We start from the raw sequence: 20,357 nt of genomic DNA, 5'->3' as shown, positions 1-20,357 counted from the left end.
AATCATGTGATGAGTCAATAAATTTTGTGGCGCTACCATTTGCCGGCATCAGAATTTGAATAATTCTTTTGGAAGAAGCATTTTAATGAAAGTTATATAGTTCATCTTTCAGTGTGTTCTTTACTAGGAAGAAAGGTAGTACATGTTCAAGGAGAGAAATGGTGAATTAGAGTCATAGAATGTTTCGGAAATCAAATTTATTTTCGAAAAGCTCTGGTAGGCGACTATGTCTGTGCTTTCTTGATGGCTTAAAGGCTTCTTTTGGTACTTCTAATATAGCCAATGAGAATATAGTGCTGGTAACCGATCTCTACCTTGGCAACGCCAAACTGAACTCGTCACGACGGGTGACATACGAGGGAATGAAACCTTCGCTATATACGAGATCCGTACGAGATTTCCAATCAAACTGCTTCGAAAGACACAGTATCGGAAATACCTCAATATTGAATGCACTCGATCAGGATCGAGACTTTGAGGCTACAATCTCTCCAAGGACGGAGAAGATCCAGAATTTCGTGGGAATCGAGTTCCCTTTACTGCTTAAGGAGAAAATAGCGATTATATGTGGACTTTCCAACTTTCATTTAGATATACGGCAGCAGCAAACGGCAAAGACTACACCAGAGGAGAATCATCTCGAAAGCAAGAATGCAACATTCCCCAGCCAGACGGTTCTCATTGAGACAGAGAGGTTGAGAGCACTTGGAAAAATCATACTACGAACGCATTTGGATATCGAAACAGTTTTTATGAATGAAAGGTACCTTTCATCACCTACAAACGAAATATTTGATAGTTTAGATTTTTTCGATAATGAAAGAGAAATCATCCCTGAATTCATGAAGAGGAACTTGCTCTTCACAGCCATCTTGCCTTACAGAGGTGCCATGAAATGGGGGGCAATAACGGAAGAGCATTTGTTAACGGAAACAAAGAACACTATCCTAGAGCAAACTTGCATTGGTAGCCTATATACTTTGATTGGGCTACTTACCATGAAATTCAATAAGAACGAAGTCCGCGACAAAGTTCTACTTGGAAAGATTATCAACGGTAGATTGGGCATGATCAATTTAACGTCAGAGACATTGACAAGACTGTAAGCCCAATATTTAAATGATAGCATTATTGTATTTATTGTAACCTTTTACTATTCATGTACATATTTAAACTATAATAGACACACCTTTGAACTTGGCGATAATCATCTAGATACAAAAACACAAATTACAAGTATAAAGATGCACAGAAAACGATGTCTCTTTTAATTCTTTCCTGTGCTTCTCCCATCTTTGCATGCAATGTTGAATCACCGACAATCAAGGCGGCATTCTTCACTTCACGGCAAATCTCGTCAAGTCTTGTGATCACTCTGACAATTGTTCCTTCGGCCTCTGAACTGATCTGCATGATTTCGTTGAATGAAAGGCCCCTGGCCCATTCATATACAACATTCGTCAATGCAAATCTCTTTCTCTCCAAAAATTCCTCCTCTTCCGATGTCATGATAACCAGCTTTTCACCATATATTTTGAAAAGCTTTGATGCAAAATGCAAAATTCTTTCTTTACCCTTCTCCAAACGCGGAGTTAGCAAAGGAGGCTCTTCTTCGTTTGTTCTACCTTCATAGACAAAACAAGAGAGCAATGCCACAATCTCTTCAGGTTCGAAGTCTCCAAGGAAGTTATCCAACACCAATTCTGTCACCATTAGTTCCCACCCAGAGTTGACTTCGCAGGCAACTCTACCCTTTAAGACAACGTTGTTGTGTTTATCAATATAGCCCAAATCCCTCAAAACCTCCAAACGTTGCTCGTAGTCAGGAAGCAAGTCTAGGTTCTCGTCAGAGATCATTCTCTGTATTTTGGCAATTTCCTTTTCAATGGAATCCTTGTTGTTAATTTCTTTGAAGTGCTGCTTGAAATTAGGACAATAGAAGGCAGTGGACTCCTTCAATTTCTTAAGAATACTTGCCTTTTCGGTAACTAGTTCATGCAATGTAATATGGCCCGTTTCACTAAAAGCTAATTCCTCCATCTCATTTTGGAAATGGAGAAGAAGCTTGACTTGCTCGCCAAACTCTCTGATTGTTCTCGTATCATTTTCCAATACTTTCAAGATCGATGTTTTTATAGCATACTTGCAAATAAATCCAATTTTTTCATACGGAACTGATTCAACCCGTAAACCTTCCTCGTACTTAATCTTCTTAAAGTGTTTATAGGAGTAGGCATGAATTGGAAGGAAAGGCATCTTGTATTTTTCACAGTCGTTTTCGTATTCTTTGCCATGGTTAAAGGTAATGACCACTATTGCGCTATTGGCACTATCGGATCTGACTATGAAACCGATTCTTAAGATATCGTTTTTGTCTCTATAGCTGACCAGTCTACCTGTCTTCAAAAGTTGGAATTTAAGGAAAGCCGAATCTAAGGAATGCATGGCAACAATGCATTTTCCATATACTTCTTCATATTGTTTCATCAATTGGAAAGTCTCGTCTACGCCTTCCATTCCACAATCCTTACAATCAGATATTGTTAGGCGACTTAATCTAGTAGACAAGTGCTCAATCTTCTTCTGATTCTCTGGCATGAGTACTTGGGTTGAGTTTTCACTGAAGGAATGCTTGATCATCTCTTCGACTCTTAATGCCTCAATTCTCAAGAGATTCAAAATCATATTGTAAGTAAGTCTGAACTGTGATTGTAACTTGGTTGGAGTTCCTAGAGTGACTTCTTTGAAATCTAGAGGAGAAATTGGATCATTGTATGCCATAATTATGACCGTACCAGTGGGATCCAATCCTCTTCTGCCTGCTCTTCCAGACATTTGAGTAAATTCACCAGGCAATAAATTTCTAAAGCCACGTCCATCGTGCTTTCTCATTGAGCTGAAAATAACTGTTCTTGTGGGCAAGTTCAAACCCATGGCAAATGTTTCTGTAGCGAACAAAACTTTCACTAATGATTTAGCAAAAAGAATTTCGATACACTCCTTTACAATTGGCAATAATCCACCATGGTGAACCGCAATTCCTCTGCTCAACATTTCTCTAATCTTAAGAATTTGTGGAAGTTCTCTATCTTCTTTCCTCAATCTGGATACTGCTCTATCGATAAACATATGAACTTCGGATTTTTCTCTGGCAGTACAAAAGTCAACACTACTCAATGAGTCTGCGTACATCTCACATTTCTTCTTTGAGAACACGAAAACAACAGCAGGAAGTAAATTTGACTTCTTGAGATATTGTACTAGGGAAAGCCAGGTATTTTTGTTGGGGCCGTCTGTGGCAAAGTTTGCACGTCCACCAGGTCTAACAGTGAGATTTCCTCTTCCACCTCCTTGACCGCCCCTGCTGCCACCTATACCACCTTGGCCGCCTCTTCCTCCACGACCACCACCTCTATTTCCTCCTCTAGCTGAACCTCCTGGACCTCCGCGACTTCCTGATCCCATGGTAGTTTTCGGTGGACCAGCTTTTTTGCTACCTTTTTCAAGGAATTCCTTATGCTTCTTGAATTCGTTTTCATCAAACTTTCTCAGTGCATCCACGACCTTAAACATTTCGTCTTTAGCTGAGATAAATATTTCTAGTGGAACAGGTCTCTTGGGTGTTGATATCACATATATGTCCTTCTGTTTTGTTCTTCCCACCCAATTGGCGAATTCGAAGGTATTTGGGACTGTAGCAGATAAGAGGATGAATTTGATATGATCAGGTAACATGATAATCACTTCTTCCCATACTACACCACGGTCTATATCATTGACGTAATGAACTTCATCAAAGATGACAAACTCAACATCACGTATTATATCAGCGCCTCTATATAACATTGATCTCAAGATTTCCGTGGTCATAATCAAGCAGTTAGCTTCTGGATTGATTTGAACATCACCGGTGATTAACCCGACGTCAACTTCTTTGAAGGTTTCTTTAAAATCTCTGAACTTCTGGTTGGACAACGCCTTAATAGGCGACGTATATATTGTTTTGGTCATATTTCTGTTAGCCATCGCAATTGCGTATTCTGCAACTACTGTTTTACCGGCGGAAGTGTGAGCAGCGACAAAGACAGAATCACCATTTTCCAAATGGAAGACAGCTTCTTTCTGGAAAGTATCCAACTCGAAGGGCCAAGTTCTTGCCAAATGTGGAACCATTTCTTCAAAGTTTTCGATCTTATGGTCCAATTCCACAACATGAGCCCATACTTCTTGCTTCTTCTTTTTCTTCTTTCCTTCTGCTTTCCTCTGCATTGCCTTAAAGTCAGTGGGAACAAGACCCTCGACTTCTTTAGCTGAAAATGGCACATTTCCAACTACATGATGCTGCCTTCCTTCGACATCTATCTTATGTTCAGAAAGTATTATATCGTGCTCATCATCCTGATCCACGTCGTCGACATCTAAACTATTGATGGCATCATTTTCTTCATCATATACAACTTTCAATCCCCTTGAAAGACCAGGGGGGTGATCGTACAATCCATGTTCATCTCTGTGCAAAGTTTCCGCTTCTTTCTTCTCTTCTTTAGTTGTTTCTCCAATTAAGCCACCTGGACGAAACGGCAAAAAGGACGAATCTCCACGAAACGACTCGTTCTTGGATGTATATTTTCTATTAATTGACATGGAATTGCCTGCAGTGGCATTGTCGAGATCATCGATTCGGAGTTCTTCCTTGTATCCTTCGACGGCGCCAGAGAAGGCGTTTCTTTCCAAGCGAAATTCTGTTCTAGTGATTCTTTCCGGGAATGACAAGAGCTGCTTGTAAATGTCGTTTTTCAGCACTTTCGGTACGTCTTCTACCATTTTTAGTATATCCCATGAGAGTTCATTTGAAGGTTCCAAGAGTTCTTTCAAGAACAACTCATTCTGTTCGTCGATGTTGGGCGTGTAACCCGATCTCGTGGTAGGTTCCACAAAAAGATCGTTACCATAGTCGTTGGGAGTTTCAATTTCTGACGCCATGACTACAATTGCACTACAATGACGACTTAACACTAAAGAACAATCATTCATTACTTTCTTTCAATTTGGCAGCATTTTGAAGAAATGAAGCTTGTGGAGCCGTCCTGCAGGAAACACATCTAGTCCATAAGGCTTTTTATTGCCAGATTGTGATTGTTGGGAGTGTTTGGGGGGAAGGAAGGATATGATGTGGTTTGTTATATGGATAGATAATAGATAGGATGTAGATTAGGTCTGATGTTGGTATGTTATAGGCAATTTGAAAAGATTAATATAAAAAATGAAAATGAAAAAAAAAAAAAAAAATAGTAGTTATTGAAGGAGTATGTGATGGTGATTGTAGTGGAGGCTGTCTATATATATATGTTATATGGTCAAAGTAATGGATTATAAAAAGTATAAGCAGTATAGGTATTCCTGGTAGGGGAAAAAAAGTATCATAATGAACTAGGTTTAAAATTAGTGTCATAAGTTTTGAAATCGTATTCTAAGGAGAAACCGACTCTGTTGTTGTCTTGATATCATCATGAACGGCTGCAAATTTTAATGATTTTCGCAGTTATTAGCCAAAAATAGGAAATGGTGGTCTCTCAGATGTTGAAGTATTCTCCAGTAAGCTATACCAGAAGGACACTCCGACTAGCTATACTATAGTTATTCTCAAGTTACACTCCAGCAGGTTATGCGAAATTTATACTAAAATAGCTTCACTCCAAGTATATACAAGAAACAGCGACAGGCTATATAAGTTATGCTCCATACTCCAGCTATACTCAACATTCACATTAACTCACAACAGAAGATCGCTCTTTTAACATATTGGCCTTGGCTCCAATACAAATTCTCCAGCTAAGAGATATAAATCATAATAGCATATCTTGCTAGTATTTTATCCCTGCCATCCACCACACTTTATCTCCCACTCTCTCCCACTCTCACCAAACCGCCATACAAAATCAATTTGCAGTCGATCAACGTAATCCAAAGCTACTCATTAACGAAGGGCAACGAATTGCACCCCCAAAAAAATTTCTAAAAATTCTCTTAAAACCGCCCCAACTCCTATATATCACTACTCCATACCACTCCATCTCCTCTGCCTCCTTCTCTTCCATCAATAAAATCTCCATCACACTACAATCACTCTTCTACCCTCCTCCCATCCACGGCTAAACTGCTTCAGCCAAAATCACCGGTCGTGCGCGTACCGGGCCATAGCTATCTGAAAAGTCAATCTTTCAAATGCTTATGATAACGGTTTAATCATCGTGTTCTTTACCATTTGAAGCTGCTTCACAACGGTTACAACGGCACACTACCAACTAGTCGACTAAAAGAAAACCCAAATATTCACCTGACATGTCGCTCTGCAAAACGCGGTTACAAGAGGAAAGAAAACAGTGGAGAAAGGACCATCCTTTTGGGTTCTACGCCAAACCAGCCAAAGGACAAGATGGCTCGTTGGATTTGACACAATGGACAGCTGGTATACCTGGAAAGGCGGGAACATTGTGGTCTGATGCAGTGTATCCTATAACCATCACTTTCCCCGAAGAATACCCATCGAAGCCACCAAAGGTCAAGTTTCCAGCCAACTTCTACCATCCAAATGTTTATCCCAGCGGAACCATCTGTTTATCGATCTTAAACGAAGAACAGGACTGGAGACCAGCCATAACATTGAAACAGATTGTTTTGGGAATACAAGAACTTTTGGATACGCCCAATCCAGATTCTCCAGCACAAGAACCAGCATGGAAGGCGTTCATGAAAGATAAGGCGTTGTACGAGAAAAAGGTTAAAGAGCAAGCAAAGAGATACGTAAATGCTGGTTCGATGTAGACAGTTTTGTGAAGTCTTACACTCGAATAGATCGAGTGCTTGGTGATCTGTACATTCCGGCTTCTTAGAATTTACACGGCCTCCGAACTGTAATATACCTATTTTTCCATACTGCATTATTTTCCTGACATAGCTCATTATGTCCTTGTTTCAATACCTTTTGATATACTTTTCCGTTACCAGGAAGAGGAGTTTCCATAACTACGTCACTACTAGTTTTGTTCATTTAATATACTAAATTGATGATATTTGAGCTTATTGGCCTCATCCATGTTTGGTTGTATTTGTAAATTATCATAGTTGATCTTTGTTCAATAGACAATATGATTTGAATTTTAGCACACATTGTGGTATGCCGAGGAGACTCTACATTAGTTCACCTTGCACGTATTTATATATTGATTCTTTATGTACATAAATTTGCTCTATGCGATAAATAAAAATGCCAACAATGAACTGAAATTTGATCTAATCCTGTCATTATAGATTTGATGAAGTTGACACCTTCTGAACGTGACGTAGAAATCCACTGTTGGCTTACTTAGGAGTAACCAATTCACTATCTCTGATCAAATCTCTACTCTTCGAAATACCTGTACCTGATGCGAACTCTCCCAACTGTGACGTACCCTTCTCCTTGTACGTGCTAACAGCAGGAATGTCGGCTTTCATACGACTGACTAACGTCAGATATGCTCTTGGCTCGAGTTTGATCAAAGTGTGTAATGGAATAGACATCCATGGACTTTCCTCTTGGGGGATGTTCATGAAATAAGCATAGAGACATCTTAGCACCGCTTGATGAGTGATGATAAGGATATTTTCCTGTCTCTCAAGCTCCATAATGATAGGCTCGAGTCTGATCACGATGTCTCTGTAACTCTCTCCTCCTCTGTATCTGTACTCGTATTTATCATCATCTCTTGCTTTGAAATCTTCTGGGAAATTCTGCTCGATTTCTTCGTAAGTCATACCATCACATTCACCAGCATCAAGTTCGTCCAATGCTTTCCATTGGAGTTTACGCTTATAAGGTAAGAATGATGATGTCTGTTGAGTTCTTTTCAAGGTAGATGTCCATACTGTCAAGTTTGTGTGCTTGTTTTCCTCTCCGAGAGACTTTAATACGAGTTCAGGGAGCTTCTTGGCGTATTTCCAACCACGCTCGGAAAGATTTGAATCACCTCCGATCTGTCCTGTTAAGTTGTATTCCGACTCTCCGTGTCTGGAGAGATAAATGCAACGGGGTTTGATATGTAAGTTCATGACATAGTATACAATACGACTCTCTAAGTACGACTCGATCCGATTCAAGATGATCTGAGAGTTGACATTGACAAGCTTAATGAATGTCAAATCACTGTCAGACTTGGTGTCCATTGTTTCGTAAATCTCTTCATAGTAACTAATCCGCTTCAAGAAGTCATCTGTCGCAAACTCATTGCTTGTGTCGATATAATCTGGCGATGTCGTCTTGACATCAATTATGTTCTGCAAGATCAAGTCTTGGTCATCACAATAACTCTCCAAGAACATAGGCTCGATAGAGTTTTCTCTACAGAGTTTAAGAATACGATCTCTTCTCGCTTTGGTGGAGTTCGTAGCATCTAAGATACCAACGACACCGTTTTCTTCCAGGAACCAATTCATCATGTCGGTAATTGCTCTATTGACAGCCTCCTTACGAGTCTTTAGACCTTCTTCATTTCTTGGGTCAAAGAATTCGGCATTAACCACGACATCAGATGCAATTTCTCTTCTGTAGTTGCCCACATTAAAGCATTTAGACTTGATTGAGAGCCACAGGAGATAACGAACAATCTTCTGAGCAATAAGCGACTTTCCACGAGCTGGAAGACCAACCATTACCACGCAGACACGAACGTTTTCAACATGAGAGATGGAGTAAACGGGCATCTTGTATGTGTGTGATTATGAATATGGATTTGTGGGGAGGTTGTTGGTTTGGGAGTTACAAACAGTCAAGGATACGATTTCTGTAAGCAATGGATTCTATGTTGCAAACAATTCAATAAATAGGAAGGGAATGGTCGGAGCGCTTAGGCTTATGATGAAGACAAAAGCAAGGTTTTATCAGACTGATTGGATTCCCGTGTAATTTGGGACAAACCTAAGTGAACTGAGTGAACTTAGCGGGTTCTTTAAATCGTATCTACCGGAGATGGACTGTTCTGACTGATAACTTTTGCGAAGGAGTACTTCTACGACAACAAGACGGAGTATTTCAGCGAGCAGGCCAGTTACAACGACGAAAATTGAAATCCGGGGTCTTGTGGGTTGTAGGTTCACGGTGGTAGTCTTCTCTTGAGCGATCTGATACTCAGGGTGGAGATACTTGCTATCTTGATGTGGTGTTCAATGTGATTCGCTGTGCGAACGATATGAGAAAATGCGGAGTATCAGCGGTAATTTACGACGCCAGTGAACGGGAAGACGGTTTCTGGTAGTGGGGGTATCAGAGACGGAAGGCTGTGATACGGACGGGTGCGAAGAAGGTATGTATGGCGTGAGGACAGATACCAGAGTATAGAATCGGATAGTAGCAAAGATTACAAGACTAACAACCAAAGTATGTGCACTGATTAACAAACGACAAAGGACAAAGAACGAAAGAACAAAAGAACGGAACAAGTGAAGAGTTACTCACCAACAGACAAATAAATAAATTAAATAAATTAATCCAAGTGACACTAAATATTAAGTTAATACAGTACAATACAGTACAGAATTAATATTAGTATTAATTAATATAGTACTAATATTAATATTAATAGTGAAATATTTCATAGGCCCTGTGTCAAGCGAAGCGGCGGTGGGACAGACATTTTCTGGGTGAAGGGCGGAGGGAGGAGGGTGGAGGGAGAGATATTAGAGAGTGTGGGTGGGTGAGTAAGTGGGTGAAGAAGTGGGTGAGTAGGTGGGCGAGTAAGAGTCCTTGAGTAAGGTGAGTGGACGATGGGTTAGTGGGTGAGTGAGTAGATGAGAGTACAATTAGTGAGATTACCGAGACAATGACAGCGAGCATGCCAGAGAAAATTCAGTAGGTAACCTACAACTAAGTTGTCAGTGAGTGAGTATCCCAGCGAGATGGAAGACTTTTTTCAAACAACACCGGGGAAGTCTTCGCGGTTTAGCATATTTCAGTTCAGTGGTAGGTCAGGCGAGAGAATGTCGTGTGATAATGAGAGCTAAGGAAAAACCCGGGTGCTGGCAGTTGGAACACCGGTGGCGGATAGAAGAGGAACGATGACGGTAATACTATTGCGGCACGGATGTATTTCGGATATTAAGTCCAATTTGGAAAGTTGGTGGGAGCCGTGGGCCAGAGGAAGCAAAATAGAGGAAAAGAAAAAGAGATTCCGTCCGGAGTGGCTAAATGCTAACCCTCCTTAAGTCAAGTGGCACTGACGATATGTCAGGAGGTACTTTAATACCTAGGAATTGTCCAAACATCAATCATGATTCTGAGTCGATGTGTCCTCGTCTGGTTGTCGGCTCTGGTGTTAAGCCCTTCGGTAGTCGTTATGTTGCTATCGCCCTGAGGTGCTCGGAAGGGCTGAAAAAAGATGTCGCTGGAAGGAAAATGTCGCACGGGAATCCGCATTTCCATTTTAGGTGGGTTGCTGCGTTGTGGTCACGTAGTAGAGAGAGAAATCACTCTATGAAGACATGGTAGTATCTTGTGGTCAGCTCACAAATAGGAAAGAGTCACAGAGTGACAAATGAGCAGACTCGATGAGACAGGGCAGCGACGCGGGTAAGCTACGGGCAAATCAGCGGGAAGACTAGCGAATAGCGAGGGAGAAATACGAGCCACGCTTATACTACCGAGACCCCTCCACTGTTAATATCTGTTTTCAATAGGTGCAAAAGTTAACGATGAGGAGCGTTTCTTTTTTGTTTCTTTTCGCAGCCTGTCATTTATGTCATGATATATTTCCTTGGGATGTCAATTGTGATGTGTATGTTGTAGGGTGACGGTGACGGTGACGGTGACGGTGACGGTGACAGTGACAGTGACAGTAAGGGTACTCGAGGTAGCCAAGAGTGACAGCCTAGGTAATGTTAGCGTTTGTTATGTGTGTGATTGGTTATTATTGACGAATGAGTTAGGAAAGGGCGGAAGTGTTTCAAAGAGTTTTGGAGAGTTTTCTCGTACTGAGGCAGTTAAGTGTATCAGTTACATAGTGGATTGCCCTGCGCCGCTGTTTAGAACATGCGTTAAAACAGAATATAACAACGACAAGGATATTAGACGCTGATAGGAATTAATTAATAAGAAGCTTCGCATAATGAGCGAGCCAGAGATTTCACGATCATCCCACTCTACAAGGGTGTTACTCTTAGTCGTTCCTGAGGCCTCGCCGGAATTACGAAGCAATTACAAAACTGCATTACTACAGTCAACTAGGGTTGCATCGGATCGCCACTACCTACTATCTGAGATATGTTACAGATGTAAATTGCTATACAAGAGGGTTGATATGACTAACATTTTAGTATATGTTACTTCGTAATTGTAATCTTGGTTGGAATGAACAAGTTGCTGTAGCAGTCCACTATTTGTGGGATGATCTCTTTAATTTTCGTATTTGGTACATGAAGCCCGTTAGTTACGTTAACTCAAGAAGTTCTTGTTTGTTTAGTAGCGGCTTGTGAAGTCTCCAATTGGAACTCCTCTTCTTAAGTACTTCCATAATCTGCATACTGTAGACAGATTTCTGGCAATTTGCACCCATGCCACAATAGTCTATTTTATTACTATCTTTCGATTACATTACTGTTACTGGTGAAACGATGTGCCTTTCTCTATTGATACTGATAAAGCAGTAGAGAGTAACACAGTATGGTGTATTCTACTAGTGCCTATTGCGGTAATTCAAAGAAGAATATAAATCAGACTTAACATGTCTACTGCCACAACTAAGCACTCAGTTTATGTATTAGCGCACTAGTACTAAGACCAACCGTGCTACTACTAATCTATACTACTAATACTACTAATACTACTAAATCACATATACAGTACATTCCCACACATTTTCCTCCTCTTTGTTTTCATCCTTTCTTACCTTTCTTATCTCCCTACACTCACTCATCATACTCGTCCTAACATATTCCCACACTTTCTCCCTGCTCTCCTCGTATTTTCCTCTATTTCTCATTGTAACAGTCTACACTTGTTCATCTTATATTCATTCTAAACAACAAATAGTCATTCTAAGCATACTCATTTTACATATACTCATTTTACATATACTCATCATAAACAATTTTCTCCCTCATTTATTCCTTATTCCTCTCCTTTCTCGTTGTACCACTGTTATTGTCATCTCTCAAATCTCTCTTTATCCTCGTGCTTTTCTCCCACATCCCTCACTGTTTTCCCTCACAGTATTCTCCCTCGCTGCTCTAATTTCTTTCTCTTCCCTCACATCTCCCACTATCATCCAGTCTTCTCCCTAACTTCCCCCTATTCCCTCACTCACATACCCACCCTCCCTCACACTCACCTCCCTCACACTCCTCACACTCCCCCCAATTATTTTCCTCAATAAAACACGGCATTTTTTCGTTACCGCCATACACCAACACTAATTATTCTTTCTACCACCATTTATTATTACCTATTACCTATTACCGATCACACTTGTCTCCACAACTATCCACCGACTTCGATACCCTGTGGCTGCTTCCCACACAAACCCAGTGAAAATATCAACCTCTCCACCTGTCAGCCGCCAGCTCCTCTCCTCAGAAACCTCGTGCTACTATTGCTTTCCCGCTTTGTATGGACCCATTAGAGCACTCTCAGGCTCATCCTATCTTTTCAACAATGTCCATGAAGCGGTTCTTAAGATCTCGCAAATCGGACGCAGACAGGGACTCCGTGCCTCCGCTCACCAACTCCAGCAACAGTATCCCCACAACGTCGTCTTCTATCCCCAACTCGAGCTCCGCTCGCCTCGTACCCGCCAGAAGTAACAGTACCAACGGGTCTCAAAACTCAGTCAACGACTTCCAGCCGATGTTTGACTCCGGCTCGCAGCCAGTTGACCCTAATGATAAGGTGAAAACGGCGTTTTCATTCAACAACGATCTTCTGCTCAACCTAAACCCATCTATTCTGAATTCAAAACCACTGTCGGTGTTCACCAAGGAATCCGAATATGTGGATCAGTCAGTTTTTTCACAGAGTAAAAAGTCATTTTCAACAAAACAGTCGTCATACAAGAGCTCAGGCTCCGCCAGCAGCGCACAGAAGAAAGGCAGTTTCAACTATGGCCAACCTCTTCAAATTTTGAACATTCCGGAGGAAAACAATGAAGAGCTCAAGACTCCGTATGAAGTCATTGCTGATAAATTAGCACAATTATACGACGATTTGTCCTTCGTGATGAGTCAGTACAATAACTCCATAATCAACTTGACCAACGCAGTCATCAACACTATCGACTGCTTCAAGAAGTTTGTAGCTTACATGGAGAAACTCCGCAACCCAGAACAATTAGATTGGAAGTTCACCACCTTCGACTCATCTTCGCTTCGTCGGATAATGAAAATCTACCTCAACTTTTACGACAATCTTCTTCGCGACGAAGTGTACATCAAATTGAAGTTGTTGTTGGTCAAGAACTTTAATGACTTCACCAAGACTTTGAACCTGAGAAACTCTGGCCAAATCCCACCAACTATTGTTAAACCACAGAATTTCGCAGTGGGCAACAACCAAGGTGTGGCATTACCCAACGAAGATGTCCTTGTCAGGATCATTGAGAAAATGTCGACAACGTCGATTTCTATCAAGGAACAAAACGGTTCTTTCATTGCCCCTATTACAAGAGGTATCAGCAAAGACTTGAACATCTTATGTTTATACTTTGGATATCCAGACCCTACAGATTACCACTACAAGTTGACTCAAAGTCTTCATGAGTTATATGACGATATTCATGTAATAGTTCTGAAGAATCAGATCGAGTTAGCTGCTTCGGGTGGTAGTACTGCCACCGACAACACTCCAGTTTCAAAGCTTACTAATTTTAGCTCCTACCACCATGGAACCAGTAGCGGGTCTGCTGCGGCCACTACCAGTATGTCAGAGCAGACAATAACTCCTCCTGTTACCCAAAAGTTCAAGCTTCCATTTCGTATTCCCACTGATCCATTAAGACCACCAATGTCTCTTTCTTTGTCAGTTGAAAATTCCTCCAGAACATCTGGTACGATGGGTGGATACATCTACCCAATCATTGACACAAAGAAGCAGCCCCATTTGGAGTCTTATGCCAATTCTAAATTTGCTATTTCCTGTGGCCATGTCTGCTTGGACAACACCAACATCACAACCACCGAATATCCTCATGTTTCTGCCCCTCTGTCTGTCTTAATCTCCTTATATAAGCTGGCTGTATTGGCGCAGTACCAGAAGGTTGTCAACAGAACTGACGAACTCATGATTGCTGAATCGAAAGTTGCATATGGAGCTGTTTTACACCAGTTGGAAGAAATGTTCCCATTGAAGAGGGTAAAGATCCTTGATCCAAAGGATTCCCAAGGTAAGGATAGATATGAAACAAGAAACTTGCCAAAGAACCGTTTTGGTCAAATTATTTGGGGTGAAAGAACTTTGATTAATATCAAGAAGGAAGATAGCGACAAGGACAGAAGACACGACTCAGATGTGGAAAAGCGCTTATCTGACTTGGCTATCATCAAGGTCAACAAAAACCTCATCTGTGACCAGAACTATTTGGGAGACGATATTGCTTTCAATGAGTTTGACCCAGCTTTGATGTTCGACAATTTGTACGTCAGATCAGTCATTAACTTGACAAGATACTCGCCAAAGACTCTTGACTTGAACATTGATGAAGTGGACCTGAGCCTTTCAACAAACTCGACTGCTGCAGGCAACAATTACAATGGATTGCTGGTATTCAAGTACGGCTCCACCTCCAAATTCACTAAAGGTACTTTGAATGGCATTAAGCTTGTCTACTGGTTGGACGGTGCAATCCACTCTTCTGAATTCATTGTTAACTCGCTTGAAAACAACTCAGCTTTTGCCTCTGGTGGTGACAGTGGTTCCTGGATTTTGACCAAGTTGGAAGACATCGAAGGAAGTCCTTACGATAAGGGCTTAGGTGTGGTCGGTATGTTGCACTCATACGATGGAGAATTCAAGCAATTCGGTTTGTTCACTCCTATGTGCGAGATTTTACAGCGTTTGGAAGAAGTTACTAGCATCAAATGGGGTGTAGTAGGCTGCAGCCCACAGAAGGATACTGGAAGTGAAAGCGATGTCGATGACGAGGCTACTACCACTGAAGAGGAAGATGATGATATTGATGGTGAGGACGAGAGAGATGATAGTGAGTATGAGAGTGGAGTTGAAGAACTCGATGGCGCTGTTCCTCCAGAAATTGATTAAATTTGATGTAACATCGCAAAAATTGTCTTTATTATGCAACTAGTTGTTTGGATAGATATACACGGAAAAAGTGAAACACTAGATTGTGATTGAATCGTTATTTTATTTCTCAGGGATTAATTATTGTTTATATTTATATACTGTTGATATTATTGTATTTTTATTATACGTTTAGTTCTTTTAATTCTTTTGACAAAAACATGTAATATGTGTTGGCATAACAGAATACAATGATGGCTTATGAACTACCTCAACAACATACAAACTTAGATAATACGTACATACAATATTTACTTGCTATTTTGCATCCACTATACTGTGAAAAATTTGCCTGTATATATAATTTTTCAGCCAATACGGAATTGTAGTTAATGAATGATATGAATCAGCTATAGTATTAGGAAGACTACTTGGTAGATTTATAGATATAGAACTAACAGTAATATAATGGTGGCAGGTAAATCCGGAAAGATACTTACTGTGGTGTTTGTTTCAGTGTTGAGTTGGTACACTGGATTGAAGTTCTGGAAACCAATAGTGATGTACGTAAGAGAATCCAGACAGTGGAGTACAATAGTTGCAATATGATACTAACAAATACTTCTTTAGAGAAAAATTGGAGGAAGAAGGACGTTTACGAAAAGATATAGATCTTTATTACGACAAGGATGAAGCACCAAGGGACTGGGAAGATTTAAAGATGAAGGTGAAAACCAGTCTCCATCCTGAATTGAAAGAGAAGTATGAAAAAGAGCATGCAACGGAACAGACGTCGAAGTTGCTCCAGCAAGTCAAAGATATTTCCAAGGAGAAGTAAAATATATTAGGATTTACTAGGCAGATTCGTCTATGACAAAAAATGCATACCTTAATGTGTATCATTAATGCATTTTAACAAATTGATGGTAAGAGTCATGAAATGTGAAGAACGATGAGATGCAAACAGGGGAGAAGAAGAATTCCAAAACCCGGCTAAAGATACAACGTTAAAGTCAATGGCCGAAATATACACTATATATATATACCAATAAATGTACATATTCTAGATCAGATATTCCAACTCCAAAGTTCTAGTACGAGGAAAATCAATGAACTATGTGGTAATTGAACTGATATTACACTCCTAATGTCACAATTCAAAGAACTTGACACTATGACCTTATTGAGCTTCTTGTTCTATATCTATACTATTGAAATCATTAGTTATTAGCTTACAAGCACTTTCTTAGCACTTCTGCTGAATCGATAATAATGCCTTCAGTATGACCATAATCATGCCCATAGTTAAGAGTCTCCCATAGTTAAGGGTCTCTCATAGTTAACGTCTCCAATAGTAAGAAAGAGTAGTAAAGTAATACACTACGACTCTTGGAGTTTTCTGAGTGATATAGCTCCTAACTTCTCCAATACCTGATAGACCCCGATCGGGGCACCCAATGCTACAACATAACCATTGGAGGCATGAATAGTCTACATTTAACAAATGCATCATACCATAGGTGAAAATTCTAATAGTAAAGACTCTCATAGTTGAGACGCTAACAGTGAAGACTCCCGTAGTTAATGTCTCAAAGTTAACGTTTCACAGTTAAGACTCTCATACTTGAGACTCTCACCGTAGTTAACGTCTCATACCCTTAAACTCTCATAGTTAAGATACACATACTTATTCACAATAGTTAGAGTCATAATTAACGTCTTATATACTTAAGAATATTATATATTAAATACTTAACACTCCCATACTTAACGCTCCCATACTTAACGCTCCCATACTTAACGCTCCCATACTTAAGACCCACATAGTTAAGATTCCCCTACATAAGACGCACTCCATAGTTAGCGTCTCATAGTAAAGACTCCCATAGTTAACGCTCTCATAGTTAAGAAATATTTTTTTTGGTGATGAGACTCTGAAAATTTGTATTTTCCAGAGTTGATTTGAAGTGTCTGTTTGGCGTTAAATAGTCCATTAAACCAGTGGGTACTCTGTAGGCTGTAGGATACTTAGACACATACAATGGGTAAACTTAAGAAAGGAAGAAAAAACCAGAAAGCCAGGCTCAATCCGCTTGGAAAGAACCCTAATACAGACAATAAGACAGACAAACGTGATGAGAATACCCGCCAGTCTAAGATCTTACCGTTGATCAACAAGTTGAAATCAACTGTTCCAAACGATAAGTCGATGGCATTAGGCGCCATTACCGTGTTGTGTGAAGATGCCAGAATGAGAACGCTTTTGTTGAAAGAAAAGTTGATCACTATCATCATGGAACAATGCTTGAACGACTCAAACGATGAGATCATCGTAGAGTCGTTTGGTTTATTGAGAAACTTGGGTATCGAAGAGGGATATGACGTTTTGAAGTTCTGCTGGCGTTCAAATATATGGACTGCCATTGAAGCCTCCATTAACAAGATCCAAACATCATATAAGTTCTTGATCGAAAATGGCCAAACCAGCAATAGTAAAAACGACAAGTCCAAGGTACAATTGTTATACGATTTCACCGAGAATATCTTATCATTAATTGTGGTATTAGCAAGTGGCTCCAATGACTTATACGAATCTATATATTCCAAGATCGATCCCGTATTGAAGTTCGTGACTGATTTGTTAACCTACGAAATTTCATCTAATGGAGGATATAGAATTTCCACTAAGTTGTTTAATGCTTTATTAGAATTCATTTACGAGTTCTCCACTGAATCAGAGGACTTCATCAAGAAGCTCAATTTGGATTTTGCATTCAATTTCGGCAACTTGATCGAATATGTCAACAGTAAACCATCGCATTTCAACAATCTTACAAAAATCTATGTTGAAGGTATCAAATTCAACAATCTCGAGATCTTGGACCACGGGAACAATAAGTATCAGGTCAGTAACGAGATATTGACAAATATTTACGACTTGATCATTACTACAGACTTAGAAGAATTGAAAACTAAGTTGAATACCGTCAAGAATCCAGACAACACAAACCAGCCTATACAAAAGGACGCCCAAACTTTGGAACAGGACTTGTCCAAGGACCAAGACATTGCATTACAGTCAAAGTTAGAGTTGACGACATTAGAGGTGGCTTTGGACTTGATTACCTCTATTTTGGAGTACTTATCGATTAATGAGACCAATATCGAAGAGCCTATCAGTCTACCACCAACGACCTTGGATGTATTACTCAACAAGATCTTTCCATCATTAGTAGAATTGAACAAATTCGAGCTCTATAATGGTGCCATCTTGTCGTTAGGAGAAAAAATATTGGTTGCATTGAACAACTTCACATGGTTGTTGATTTCAAATGAATCGATTCCTGTGGAATGGTACGAGAAGTGTTTACAGTTATGGGATCTAATTATAAAATCCACAAATACAGAAGATATTGTTTTACAAAAGAACTGTTTGAATGTGTTGTGGGCAATTACCAAAACTCTTGGCCCTGAGGTTAGCCAAAAGGTTCAGCCGCAAATGGTGGATGAACTTATAGCTAAATGTGAAATAATAATCAAAAAAGAAGACACCATCGAAGATGCAGAACTCGAATTATACTTGTCTATTGTTGGATTCTTGGGCAATATCGGGCTTGTGATCGGCGACACTGCTATTACGTCTAAAATCTCGGAATTTCTTGTTACCTCAATCGAATTATTTTACAAGTCTAATAATAGCAGCTCCAGTCCGTTGACAACAGAGATCATTTTGGAATGTTTGAATTTGATCTATGAGTTGTTTGGTGACAAGGACTTCGACTACGACTATGAGATCTTCGTGCAGCAAAACTACTTGCAGAAATTATCGGAGATAGAACCAAAGATTAAGGAAGTTTATAAGAAAATCGATAAGAACAAGTCGCCACAGCTTAAGCTCAAAGCCGAAGAGACATGGACAAATTTGGGTAGATTCATCCAGTACAAACAGAGCGAAAGAGCCTAAGCCAAGTATAGAACGTCGCCAGGTACCTGCCGTAACGAAGGCAGTTGCATGCCGTTTTCCCGTTGTCCCATTTTCCCCTTTGGATTTCTAAGCAGCTTCCAAGAAATTTCGCAACCTTGTTTATAGAATCTGTTTACATAACCCTATTAATAGAATTTTTACAAGTGCCTTCTATTCCCGTGTCAACTGAATTCTTTCTGTAGTGTTCCACAGTCGACTAAACACTTGCAGTTAACTGCCGGAACAATTGCCTAAATAGGAATGACGTAATTACGGAACCCTTCTGCTTCCTGCACTGTATAATAATCCCAAGACATGTCATTGGTAATAATTACGTCAGATGTCCTGTGCATCTAGGAACTTAGGCGTTTTGTTCGGCATTACATAGGTGTATACGAGAGAATAAATGCATTTTTATGGCTCTTTCTTTTTATTTGGTTGTAGGTAGTGGTGTTTTCGATTGAGGGGACTCACCGTAACGAAGAGCAGAAAAGAAAAGAAAGCTAAATTTAGCATGCTCTGCTCCCATGGCGTCACAGATAAAATTCTGCTACAGAAGAATCATCCGGGTTAAAAGCCACGGGCTTCGGATTTATCAAGTATTCTCATATACTCCGTAACCATGACATTTCGCTGTAGTCGTTAGTAACATTTACCATAGTTATGGGAGTGGTCCTATTATAGCTGGAGTTAGCTGTGTGTTGTCGAGAAAGCCCACTTTTCTCGGGGGGCCTTAATGCCCAAGACCATCTCTGAAGACTCTCGTAAAATTTTCAAACCTGTTGCCGAGCCCCCGTGTAATGTGACGTATGGGGTAAAAACCAGCCAAACACGGAAAGTCAAACCTCTTTGATTACATGCGTTAACCTGTGCGGCATTAAAAGGGGTTTTGAGAAGATTTATGGTCAGGAACTCCTTCGACCACACAAATTATTGCCCCTGTCTCCGTAATCTGTTCACACATTACAGTTCGACATGTACGGCTACATATTGCCACCAGAGAATACCAAACTTCAGAAACCTTCTGTACTCACCACATTATGACACCGTAGCGGAAGTCCGTTCGGAACACGGAAAATATCACCTTTCTGATTTCACGGCAACGAGCCTAAGATACGAAAGAAAAGCCATTAG

The 20,357-nt window shown here is 40.2% G+C and overlaps 7 protein-coding genes across 7 annotated transcripts; 5 read left to right on the top strand and 2 right to left on the bottom strand. All coding sequences in view use genetic code 12, as the record gives it.

Annotated features, from left to right (window-relative positions):
- Window positions 1-105: 105 nt before the first annotated feature.
- Window positions 106-1,130, top strand: RJT20DRAFT_131205 (uncharacterized protein). The gene has a single exon (XM_064917951.1). It carries the CDS (start codon window positions 180-182, stop codon window positions 1,104-1,106), a length of 927 nt encoding a protein of 308 aa, XP_064771868.1. The 5' UTR covers window positions 106-179; the 3' UTR covers window positions 1,107-1,130.
- On the bottom strand, window positions 1,131-5,031 carry SKI2 (SKI complex RNA helicase subunit). Its single transcript, XM_064917950.1, has one exon. It carries the CDS (start codon window positions 4,981-4,983, stop codon window positions 1,231-1,233), a length of 3,753 nt encoding a protein of 1,250 aa, XP_064771867.1. The 5' UTR covers window positions 4,984-5,031; the 3' UTR covers window positions 1,131-1,230.
- A 1,166-nt stretch (window positions 5,032-6,197) lies between these two features.
- On the top strand, window positions 6,198-7,207 carry RJT20DRAFT_131201 (E2 SUMO-conjugating protein). Its single transcript, XM_064917949.1, has one exon. It carries the CDS (start codon window positions 6,343-6,345, stop codon window positions 6,823-6,825), a length of 483 nt encoding a protein of 160 aa, XP_064771866.1. The 5' UTR covers window positions 6,198-6,342; the 3' UTR covers window positions 6,826-7,207.
- Window positions 7,208-9,193, bottom strand: RJT20DRAFT_63174 (fructose-2,6-bisphosphatase). The gene has a single exon (XM_064921020.1). The coding sequence runs from the start codon at window positions 8,740-8,742 to the stop codon at window positions 7,363-7,365; it is 1,380 nt and encodes a 459-aa protein (XP_064771865.1). The 5' UTR covers window positions 8,743-9,193; the 3' UTR covers window positions 7,208-7,362.
- Window positions 9,194-12,682: 3,489 nt separating this feature from the next.
- Window positions 12,683-15,464, top strand: SSY5 (Ssy5p; the record flags this gene model as incomplete). The annotated part of the gene is made up of 2 exons (XM_064915944.1): window positions 12,683-12,780; window positions 12,826-15,464. 2 exons carry the CDS (start codon window positions 12,683-12,685, stop codon window positions 15,278-15,280), a joined length of 2,553 nt encoding a protein of 850 aa, XP_064771864.1. The 3' UTR covers window positions 15,281-15,464.
- A 211-nt stretch (window positions 15,465-15,675) lies between these two features.
- RJT20DRAFT_131198 (uncharacterized protein) lies at window positions 15,676-16,337 on the top strand. The gene is made up of 2 exons (XM_064917948.1): window positions 15,676-15,822; window positions 15,890-16,337. The coding sequence occupies exons 1-2, from the start codon at window positions 15,728-15,730 to the stop codon at window positions 16,095-16,097; spliced, it is 303 nt and encodes a 100-aa protein (XP_064771863.1). The 5' UTR covers window positions 15,676-15,727; the 3' UTR covers window positions 16,098-16,337.
- A 963-nt stretch (window positions 16,338-17,300) lies between these two features.
- Window positions 17,301-19,223, top strand: RJT20DRAFT_100041 (uncharacterized protein; the record flags this gene model as incomplete). The annotated part of the gene is made up of 1 exon (XM_064915608.1): window positions 17,301-19,223. One exon carries the CDS (start codon window positions 17,301-17,303, stop codon window positions 19,221-19,223), a length of 1,923 nt encoding a protein of 640 aa, XP_064771862.1.
- Window positions 19,224-20,357: the final 1,134 nt, after the last annotated feature.

This window comes from Scheffersomyces xylosifermentans (assembly GCF_036884685.1).
Source record: "Scheffersomyces xylosifermentans strain CBS 12540 chromosome Unknown RJT20scaffold_8, whole genome shotgun sequence".
NCBI classification, from domain to species: Eukaryota; Fungi; Ascomycota; class Pichiomycetes; order Serinales; family Debaryomycetaceae; genus Scheffersomyces; species Scheffersomyces xylosifermentans.
The sequence above is the reverse complement of the archived record's forward strand: the minus strand, read 5'-3'. Positions and strand labels throughout refer to the sequence as shown.